Here is an 11719-nt window from a genome sequence, read left to right as displayed (position 1 = left end):
AATCGAATGAATCCAATGCAATCTGACCAATTTGCAGCGATTTGAATCGAAATATCGATATCCAAGCTTCTGTTTATAATTCCAGTGTTTTCTAGTTCTGTATTATCAACAAGATTTTCGCAGCTTACGAATATAATAAATTTATAAATATCGAATGTACGAACATATCGTGATAAAATTAGAAAAACGTATCGATTTTCACGCAATCAATCTTTTTAAGGTGTGATTTACGATCAGAAGAGAAGAAAGTGAATAAGAAAGACAGAAAGACGTGCAGGGTGCAATGTGCAGTCTGGGGGAAAAAATGGTGGAACACCGATTACGTTTATAATACTTAATTTCACGAACTCGGCGGTTCATATTATTCAAACATAAGTTTATTCATACTGTGTCAGTATATTTTATATCCAAAACGTAACATTGTCATTCATACAAATTAATAAATATATAAATATATAATATATTTGGTATTTATATATGTATATATATATATGTATACAATATAATCTTAACTGTTATTGCTTCAATTTTTACATATTTCAAACAGGGCCAGTAAATGAAGTACCGCACAACTATAAGGTTTATATGCATCGTATAATATTTATAGTGTATTACGTGTGTTTGTATGTATATAGAATAAACTTGGCGTTGTGTTTTTGTATTTCAATTGGCTAGCACGAAATCTTATTAAGTACGATTTTTAAACGTTATATTTAGAAAATTATTGCATTCAGCTTGTATACAAGGAATATTCATCGGTCCCCTCCCTTCAAGAAATATTCCCCGTACATGCAATTTATGGGATTGAACGAAAAGAGTTACATCGGATATTCGTCTACAACGTGTGTTGTGCAAAATTTGTGTTTTTATCGTCTTAAAACCGGCGTGTAGAAATATATTCACAATAGAATATGTTTGACGTATTCCATCGCATTTGTATTAATTGTAATTCAAACATTTCAATTGCTGAATTATTCTATTCCGTAGAATTTTCACCGCACCTAAATCCTCGACATTGAATGTCCAGAGGCGTTCCTCTTATTTCAGCGTTTTTGATGCTCTAGTTATTGGAACCTTAGGTTTCGCTGCATAATTGGCGCAATGTAAGAATTTAAGAATTTTTACTGCCAAAAATTACCATCGCAAATTTAGTATTTGCAGTATTCCGTCCATCTTGTATCATAATCTATGTGGTATCGTAAATCTTGTATATATATATTACATATAAAATCAACTAACGATTAAAAATTTTTGCTCAGGGCAATGATGATTTCTGGAACCTAGTATTATTATTGCTACTGTTGAATGATATTAGCGTTTTTTTAAACACGATTCAACCTGATGAAATATATTTCATTGCAAAACAATCCATTAGAAACCTATAAATATACTTGTGCAAATATTTGAGAGCAACTATGATAATGGATTGAATCATCGGGCACTGTAGCATCAACATATTATCTTTGTACATTTCTATGTAATTAAACAATGTTTGCGAATCATCGTTGTTCGGGTTAATTGGTTGATTGGTGGTATCGATTGATTATTATTGGCTGAATGTTTACCTCCAATCCAATTAGTTTGCACGAGTATTTCCTAATCTGGCTGAACCAAGTGTGATTTAAACTTGAGGGCGTTTGATTACACGATAGAAATCACTTGCTTCATGACAATACGTATGTAATCAAAGACAATGAAAATTGTAACTTGTCTCCCAAAATGGCAGATGAATACTTGCATACATGTATTAGACTACATAAACGAATTGTGCGTGGCATGAAATTTAGAGTTGAAACAGCAGATTTGAAGAAAAGGATTGATATTGTGTTACTCGTGTATTATAAGCGTCAAATTCAAGAAAAGATTATTACCATTTCGTTATAGACGAGCAACTTTGGAGTGAGATTTTTTTGAAGAATATCAGAAACCATTGAAGAAAAAGTAAATCATCACCCTTTTCAGCATTGGATTTGGTTCTTTGAGTGCTGCAAGAATTGCTATGTGTAGGACGTTGTGCAATCTTTAAAATAGGTTTTATAGATAATATTTTTCCACATTTTACATTAGTAAAAGGTGCGTAATATTCGTCTATTCTAATCTTCTGATTTCTACTGAATTTTATCGCTTCTTATACAGAAAAATTCTATCAACATGATTTGATCCGATAAATGTTAAGAACCAATTGAGAATCGATAATTCTCATTTATTTCAATTAGCAGCCCTCGTGTTATGTCTGTGTGAGTGTATGATATTGAATTTCGTACCATACTTGTAAGTGTACTGGTGTTATTTTGATTAAAATTGCTAATTCTTATGCAGGAATTTACCTAGACGTTTCCCTGAAAGGACCTGCCATCGTCTAGCGTATATGTGTTGCCAGTTTCGTAAAAATTTTACTAGCATGGTGGACAGAGTGACTGATGTGTAAGGAATCATGGCTGCGCCGTGAGCCTATCCTTTTTGTCCCTTTGAGGGGCACATTTTTCTACTTAACAAATTTAGAAAATCATAGATCATCTCTATGTTTTTGAGGTCACCGATTACGATTCAGAAGTTAGAATTACGAAATTCAAAATGGCGGAAGTTTCCTGAAATTCACAACATTTTTTTTTTAAATAGGGTACCGAAAATTCTGAATAAATATATTTCATTAAACTGTGTATGGAAAATACGTAAAAGAAATTTCAGAGCCTCAGCTATCTACGTTACAAAGAGAACCTTTTTTTTTAACGAGTTTTTCGTGTTAATTGTTTATAACAAATATATAAATAAGTAGTAATACAAGGGAGGTTTTGCGTAGCAAAACATACTTTGATGAGGGGTTGAAACATGGTAATTTGCAGGATTTTTTTAACGACGATCAATAATCAGACTATGAAAAGGATGGTAACGATGCTGACGTAGAGCGCATTTTATCTGACGAGGGTGGGGGTAACCTTCAAGGGTTTGCGTCTGGGGAGAGCTTTGCCGGTAAGGTAGGTGTTTCTACGCAGAACCCCCGTGTATCAAATGAACGTGTTATTGCAATTTTGCATCAAATTTTAATGATTTAGACACCCAAGAGTCCAAAAAGTATTTACATGCATACAAAATATGCAAAAATATATTAGAAATACGAAAAAAACGGAGACTGAATAAGTGAGGCATATACGTCTCACTGTCCATCAAGGGGTTAATAGGTGAGAGGTTATGGTTAACTGTTACTTGTCAATCGGTTGATTCTAGGGAATTTCTTCTTATCAGTGAAAGTTTGTTTCAGGCTACGTGCATGGATATCAGCGAATCAAAATTGAGCAAGTTGAATTACGCGCGCTACGGGCAGATCCTTGCAAGAAAACCTTGCAGTACAAAAAAACAGGCGCACCGTAGATTTATAGAATATAGCTCAGCAATGTATACAGTCTACACCGGAAGACGATTAATTGTTTTTCGCACACCTGTTCTCAGTGTGTATAAGGTTATAAATATGTAGGTATTCCAAGTTATTTCATTATAATTGGCATTTACACTTCGTAACTTGAGCTGAAACAGAAATAAAAAAATACCTCATTCACTGTGTGAGAGCATTTTTGTTGAGCTTTCGTAAATTTAAGAAAATGTCATAAATGAATAAATTCACATAATACCTACTTTCACTGATAGCGAAAATTGCAATTGACGAATTAAAGAGATAGACAGGCAGGCTGATTCACGTATTGTTTGCTAATTTTTTATCTGTACACCGTATGCTGATGAAACAGTTGCAGATGATCGAATGCTCTCCAATTGCTACTTCGGTAGTTTGGTAACTCGAATACAGGGCTACCAATTCTAATTGGCAATGAAGCTACATCCTTTGGATAATAGGCGGACGTATTGTGATGAAAGGGTACGATTGTATAACATGTCGATCAACTATCAAGCGGTTCAAACCTTGATGCACCAAGCTTCGTGAATTGCTATTTCAAGTTCTTGTATCTGCAGAGATGAAAAGGTGAAACTTAGCAGGCTGAGTGACTGCGCCTGCGAAAACTAATAGAACTCCATTGCTCTGACAGATCGTACCACGGAAATATTTTCGTTCGCAAGGCAGGGGTGCCAACTTACTAGAAATGGAAGATGAGATTTTAATGTCTCCCGTATGAAGTGCGGAATTAAAATTATGTTGCTGTGATGACTCGTATCAATCATCGGCCACTAGTCAGTTGACGAAAAATGTTTGCTAAGCTTTTTCTTAAGGCTGATATCCACTATTTGAGACCAGCTTACCCTCAAAAATTAACATCACTTACATAACCTCGGAAAGCTACGTTTGACAGCTGTGGCTTAAGGTGGCCAGTCTGTATTAAATTCCGAACACCCCGCGCATGCGCAATCTGACGCTCGACCTGCTAAGTTGCACCGGTTCTTATTGCGAATGTCTGTGTTTTGGCACGTAGATGACTTGCAAAATATCTCAACGAAGTCCGAGTTCAGAAGCTGGATGATGCAGCTCCCTGTTGTTCAAGCGAGCTTTTAGGAATGCTTCGTCATTTGTAATGGAATTATATTAAAAATCAAATTCGGATCGTTCGGGAAAATACGGCTGTGAGCATATTGGAAAACGGGATAATCGTATTATATGAATTACTCTGTGGTATTCCAGAAGGTTGAAAGAACGCATAATAATCTTCACGTATCTTTAGACTTTTTTTATATAATAATATTATATGTATATTATAATCAAAATTGGCACCATCGTAACCCTAATTATTAACACTTAGTAGGTTTTACAAGTACTTTCCATGACTATTGACAATCCTGCCTAAGCACGAACAAATCGCAAACGAGTATTATCAATTTCCGATACGTCTGAAACTGATGTATACTTATAAGGAAGTTTCGGGAATTTGATCAATCTAGTAGCGCAGATCAGTTTTCGTTGTTACGCGTGTCAAACTTGTAGTCATGATAGCGCAGCATGATTTTAAATTTCAGTAAAGAGTTTTCATAATTATTTCAGCTGCTTTCTAAGGACTCATAATCCTAATACAACAATAACTGTTCTCTTGATTATTTTAGTTCGTACATCACTAAAGTTTCACTTGATAGTGTGCATGTTGGATTATTGAAACTATATCGAAGTTCAATATGATACTGTTAATATATTGACCGAATCCATCTCAGTTAGAGCAGCCCGGAAAATGTAATGTTGCAGGATTCTTCGAAACTGTAATATGATGTTTTCTGAGGTAAAAAAAGGAACTCATATTTTCTTGTTTGGCTAAATAACATTTTTCCCACGAAATTATGACTGTTCGAATATTTACGTGCTCGCTAAAAATCTTACAGTAAATCGAACGATTTTTTTCTTGAACACGCTATATCTATGGAACGAATTAACGCAATTCCAAGTTTCTGGTCTCATTTTGTGAAGTTTTTGGCGTTCTTCCAAAGCCCACGATGAAACTAGAAGATTTTTGAAAATTATCAACATGATGACTTTTTATAATAATGGAGAATCGAACTACGTACGATGTCGGAATTCTAGACCATATTTCTATTCAGTCAAAGCACCAAAGGGTCTAGCGTAAAACATCGACGAACTTCCTAATCAAGAATTTATTTCGGTAGACAAGACATTAATTACATGTCAAATAGGCGAACATTCCGAGAACCGGTGTTACGGATTCAGAACATTTAAGCATCCAGGCGTAGAAGTGTAAGAGACTTTTCAACTATCGTTTCATTAGAAATTGCTACATAATTAATGCCTTGTGTAATGAAATAAACTCTTAATTACAAAGTTTTTCGATGTTTCGCGCTAGACCATTTGGTAGTTTAGCTGAATAGAAATATAGTCTATATAGAATTCGGACATCGTACGTTGTTCGATTATCTATTACTTCAGCAGTCCAGCTATAGCTGGAACAAGTTTCTAGTACAATTTTTCCTCTATCAAAAACTCACCGTGGTCTGTAAAAATATAAAAACATTAAGAATAGTACAGAAATTGGAAAATTTCATTAGAACGCAGGAATTTGGTTTTCACATACGAAGGCATATCATAGCATCAAACTCACAGGATAAATGAAGCATATCACCCCGTATATTGTGTGAAATGCGGGACAGAGAAAAATCGGATTTGAGAGAATCAATTTTTTCAAATTTTTGACAAAGAGGCGCTATATTCAACTTCCAGTTTCTTCATGGGCTGTGAAAGAACGCTAAAAACTTCACAAAATGAAACCAGAAACTTGCAATTATCTTAATTCGTTCCGAAGATGTAGCGTGTTGAAGAAAAAATGCATTTGTTTCATTGAACATCTGTAGCGGGCGCGTAAATATTCGAACGGCCATAATTTTGTAGGAATTTTATTTTCCTGTCAAACAAGAAAATACGAGTCTCTTTTTTACCTTAGAAAAAAACATATTCCAATTTCGTTAGGTTACAAATTTTCGTTCAATCATTTTCGCTTTGCCTGACCAATTTGAAATGGATTCGGTCTATTATCATTTTACGATTCATCATTTGCTGTGAATAATTTTGTCACTGTGTATATCAATCAAGAAATGTACAAATCAACTTAAAGAATTCCCAATTTCAACGACAATATAACTTCAAGACTTTCACATCTAGATTTGTGAGCGCGTGTTTATTTCTGGCAATACTTTCAAACTTTGAAAGCGTAGACATTAATCGAGAACTATATAATATAACTTTTTAGTTATGTCATCAGAATTGTGGTTTCATAGAAAATAATAAATTTAGAACTTGGTTGAAGCTATTAAAAATGAATAATTAAAAAATAAGAAAACGTAATATTATGTTTCATCGGATTTATGATAACTAAAGTAGACGATTTACTTTTGTTTCTGAAAATTTGAGAACAGAGAGATTATGAACAGAATTGTTTTCGGAAAAGACTGATTTCAACTGAGGGCATAAAAGCCATTTGAAGCCCCGGTGGAAACTCTCACACAACTTGACTGTGATGTTTCGCAAAACTAATCTAAATGAGCTAAGCAGTGCAAAATGATATTCACCCTAGTTCATCGTTCATCTAATGAACACCTATACACATCCTGTGAAATGACTGCTTCGATTGTACATTTGATCATACAATTTGTACATTTGTGTTGGTCTTCACGTAACACCAGTACCCGACACCACGATGATGCGTCTGAAATTAATGCGACTCTGAGAACTTACGAATTTTCAAGCAAGTGTCTTCTGGACGAGTGCAGAAGGCTGAGGAATATTTTCATTAAAGCCCCCAACTTGTCGTACACGATCATCTCTTGAGCTACATATTACTAATATCTATAATTAAGCTTGATTTTATTAATCTTATTTTCGTTATTACCTACATTCACAAAATATTTGAATTCTGACAGCTGAGCAAATTTATAATAAATTATGCGGATTTTACGTGAGCGAATGAGCGGAGCTGATACGCCACAGTTATCTCACATTTGACTTACATTCATTCTGAGCTTCATAATTGCAAGTGAAGTCCAACTTCATGGTACAGCGTAACCCCGCTAACGTCAACTTCACCTACCCAACTGGACAACCCTCCTATAGTACCTACTGCAAGTAGTCACTCTCGAGTCGAGCATCAATATCCGCATACACACACGCGAGCGTGAATCGAGATTTGAAAAAGTGGCGGAATTCGCTGGGGCCTAGTAGGGGTCGTGCGTAACGTTAGCGAGGTTCAACTGTGTACTATCCTAATGGCTCGCTCCTATGAAGACCAATGTGTCAGGGAGTCTTTTTCATCAACGAGCAGCTGCTATCAGACTCACGGAGACCTTGTTATATTCCGAAAGTAAATTCGCTTCTTTGTCTGACGAATCCTTCCATTTCCTCAGCTGCGCTCATTCCGCGATCCCTTTTCCTTTGGACTGATCACTCGTTGTCCAACGATCAGACGAAAACAATGTGCGGCTTTTGCTTCTGGTAGTGGAAGGGTGCATCATAGTCGACGACAGGGGGGAAGTTTGACCTGTTGGTAGAGCTCTGCATATGGTAGAGAGAGAGTACTTCCGGAGCTTCTTCTTGCAGCGAGGTAACGTCCGCCACGGCGTAGGCTTCGTCCTGCCTTGCGTAGGGGTCCAAGATGTCGGTGGACCTCTGAGGCCGGACCAACACCCCTGTGGACGTCTCGTGGACACTGGGTCTTGCGTACTGCGGGGTCTCGTAGAGGTTGAAGTCTTTCGCGTCCCGCGAGGGTCGCGCCAGTTGCGCATCCCACTGCATCTTTCCAGGCGAGTTGTAGCCCACCTCCTCAAGCTGGGCTATCAGTCGTCTGCTGTACGACTCGGTGTTCTTGTCCAGCTCACTACCCTGGCCGACGTAGACGAGTAGTTCGGGCCTAGGCGCGGTGTACGCCGGCTGCTTCTTCCTTTTCGCCTTGGTCACGTAGACTATCAGGGCTAGTATCGCCGCTGTCGTGATTAGGCACCCACTGGCGAAGAGCGACAGATAAAGGGGACTCAAGTGACACCGTAGCGAGCTTTCAGGTAGCGAAATGAGCCTCTTGCCCTTAAACTCCTCGTCAGCACACACGATGTCCAAGGAGTCTACCTTCAGCCGGGACTCGTTTCGATGCTCCTCGGACCGGATCACGTTCCACAGCCACTGGATGGAACAGTTGCACAAAAGCGGGTTACCCCCGGCCTGAAAAGAGGCGAGAGTGTCGACGGGAAACTGGGTCGGCTGCAGTGTCGCCAAACTGCACCTCCGTAACGAGACGGACTTCAGGTACCTCGCTCCGTATAGAATACGTTCTGGAAGTTCTTCCAACTCGGTGTTTCCATCCAACGATATCTGCTCGAGATTAATGTTGTCCGCGAATGACCTGGCGTGAATCCGCGCTATTAAGCACTCCTCGAGTTCAAGGTCACGAAGCTCAAACAGATTTTGGAAGGCGATCGTCTGGAGGGATCCCAGAGGATTTCGGCTGAGTATCAGCTTCGACAGCATGGTCAGTTTGGAAAGAGGAGCAGTTGGTACCGAGGTCAAGTTGTTACCGGATAAATCGAGACGCAAAAGTCCCGGAAGACGGTCGAATGCGTCCTCACTAATGCCTCTTATCACGTTGTTCGCAAGGTCCAGGGTGATCAGGGACGGAAGGGAGGACAGAGAGTCTCTGTGGAGTTCTTGTATGAGGTTGTAGGCGAGGTTAAGGTTTTCTAAGCTTGGCGCGAGAGCCAGGTTGTTGGCGGGAGCCTCAAGAAGAGGATTTTTGTTCAGCACCAGGGTGCGGATTTTGTGGAGGTTCTTGAGCAGGCCATCTGGAAGACTTGTGAGGGAGTTTCTGCTAAGATTCAACGATTCCAATTCGCTGGTGAACCTGAGTGCTTGCTTGTCGATTTCCGTTATGTTGTTCCCACTAAGATCAAGTTCCCTGAGGGCGTTGAGGCCGTGAAATGCGTTCTTGGAAATCGTCTGGACGGAGTTGAAGCTAACGTTTAGGGAGAGCAGGTTCTGCTGGAGATTAAAATTGTCAGAGCCTAGAGTGTGGATGAGGTTCGAGCTGAGGTCGAGGGTCTCGAGATTGCCGTAGAACCCAAAGGTCAGATGAAGACTGGTCACTCTATTGCCGGCCAGGTTGATGTGCCGGATTTCCGGGTTCAGTTGAATAGGAACGACGTCGAGGCCAGTCGAGATGCAAGATACGCGCAAAAACTCGTCGTCGCACTTACACCGTGCCGGACAAAGACCACTAACGCCCGTCATGACGGCCACCATTACCGCCACGAACTGCACCCGTAACACCCACCAGCCGGCTGCCATTCCATATGAACTTCTTTTGCTCCTGCAACAAAAAGCATACCGTTTTTTCTATCGCATTCTATATGGTACATTCAATGATGTCCTGACTACTCGAGGTCAACGAGGCAAGTGGGTTTAAATGAGTGGACAGCTCAAAAGGTTGGCGAATTTCGGGAACTTATATCTCGACGACTAATCGTTCAATTTGATTAAGGTTTATTTTAATAAAAAGTAAATCGGTCGAGCTTAGTTTGAATAGTTTTTTTACTGGAATTAAGTAATAGAAAACATTGGTATTGACAATAGCGACAATCATTTTGCTCGGTAACATGTTCTACAATTCCAGCGATATCCGAAAAATGGCTCAAACCAATTCACATTAAATTTGGAGACATTATTCTTAGAAATTGGATCCCATTTGCCACAGTCCAAGTTTGTTTCGTCCAAAATGGCGACAGTTTTTGCTAAAATTTTTTTTCACAAAATGGAAATTGATTTTATGTCATACTAGAAATACCAACTAATGTATTTAGTACTTCGAGGGCTGAGACGGAGATACTGGAAAAACTGATCCAAGTTTTCTGATGGACTCCATTGGTTGGGGGTTTGTCAGCTGGTGATTCACATAGGATCCTTTGAATTCCCCAAAGGCAAGCTGACAAATCATCCGTATTTTTTGAAGAAAAACCCTTTAAAGTTTTGTGGACACCTTACATCCCACGCGTCGTCGTAGTCTCATTGCCGAACGGCCGAGTGGCTATTGTCCCGGGGTCAGTAATCCAATGTCCGGGTTCGATTCTGCCCGGGAGAACGATGTTATATTTCTTTTCAACCACTCGAGGGATCTAAGTAACTTTGAAGGGTTCTTTCTCGAAAAACGAAGATGAGTTCAAAGCTGGTCTCCTGGGGTTCAGAAAGATTATACTTCAACTATCAATCTGTAGAACAAAATCAAAAACTTAATTCTGGTCCATCAACGCGGTATATCTATTTCCACACTCGGTACAAGACGTGTTATTTTTAAAATCAGATCAGATTTTGAGTTCAAATTTGTTACGCGCGTGATTTTTTTCGCTTCATTTTACCTATCATAAACAGTGTTCATCACTGTTTTGAATTTTTTTTACCCACACGTTCTCGATTTATGAATTATTGCAAAGCACCTGTCTGAAGACTTCAAACGAATATAACTTGAACGGAACGAGTTGAAAAAAATCAAGATATGTTTTTTTTTGTTTTGAGTCGTAGATTTAAAGGAAAGCATGAAAGAATTATATTTTTACAGAATAGTGTATAGAATAATTTCATGCAGGATTGTTTCTGATGTGAATCTCGCATTCTTTTGTGTAGAAATATATTCTGTAGAAAAATATTTCTGCAGAGACAATTTTGTAGAACATATTCCGTAGAACATATAGGCTCTATATATGACCTTCTCCCTCGCTAGATTAGAATTCATTTGCAATTCGGTCTATATACTTGCTCACATTTTTTGAATTTTATATAAAAATATCGAACACTTTCGAATAAAATGTTTCTGAAATGAGCAGAACGATTTTCACTCATTGTCAGAGCAGTAATGTGTAATAAAACAATCGATGTTAATTCATTGCATACAAAATAATAAGATTATCATGACGAGAGTATAACAAATAGATTTAAGGCACTTTCAGGGAGTTTCCAATCTCACGAAACAACGCAGAGTGGCGACTCGTGCATAATATCGGACGAATTCCTAGTATTTGAAACACACAGACGCAGAACAATTTCCATTCTATTCCATTTATTTATCTAGAGAAAATATTTATTTAGAGAAAAAATCACAAATCTAGTTATTAAACTCTGTGTGAAAAAGGGGTTACGCGGTGTCAACGGTCATCGATAGGAATAAAGTATCTTTGACGATTCGATCCTTTGGGGGGGGGGGGGGGGGGGGGGGGGGGGGCATCCTCAAACTAAAATTAATTTATCACGAGA

General features: G+C 38.4%; 1 protein-coding gene and 1 long non-coding RNA gene across 5 annotated transcripts in view; both read right to left on the bottom strand.

Moving 5' to 3' along the window:
* Positions 1–355: 355 nt before the first annotated feature.
* LOC124182721 lies at positions 356–5576 on the bottom strand. The gene is made up of 2 exons (XR_006870844.1): positions 3159–5576; positions 356–2456 (listed from the first exon to the last, which is right to left on the bottom strand). It is a non-coding gene; the product is annotated as an uncharacterized LOC124182721 (long non-coding RNA).
* Positions 5577–5669: 93 nt separating this feature from the next.
* Positions 5670–11719, bottom strand: part of LOC124182697 (chondroadherin-like) — a 68545-nt gene continuing 62495 nt past the window's right edge. For 3 of the 4 annotated variants that reach the window (XM_046570277.1, XM_046570278.1, XM_046570276.1), the window contains exon 2: positions 5670–9785. In XM_046570277.1, coding sequence (XP_046426233.1) covers positions 7892–9763 — 1872 coding nt within the window. In that variant the 5' untranslated portion in view covers positions 9764–9785 and the 3' untranslated portion in view covers positions 5670–7891. Of the gene's footprint in view, positions 9786–10263; positions 10346–11719 lie in introns of those variants that run through there. The other variant, XM_046570279.1, reaches the window with a different exon arrangement.

The sequence above is a fragment of the Neodiprion fabricii genome, chromosome 5 (genome assembly GCF_021155785.1).
Source record: "Neodiprion fabricii isolate iyNeoFabr1 chromosome 5, iyNeoFabr1.1, whole genome shotgun sequence".
Lineage (NCBI taxonomy): Eukaryota > Metazoa > Arthropoda > Insecta > Hymenoptera > Diprionidae > Neodiprion > Neodiprion fabricii.
This window is presented reverse-complemented; position numbering and strand designations above follow the sequence as displayed.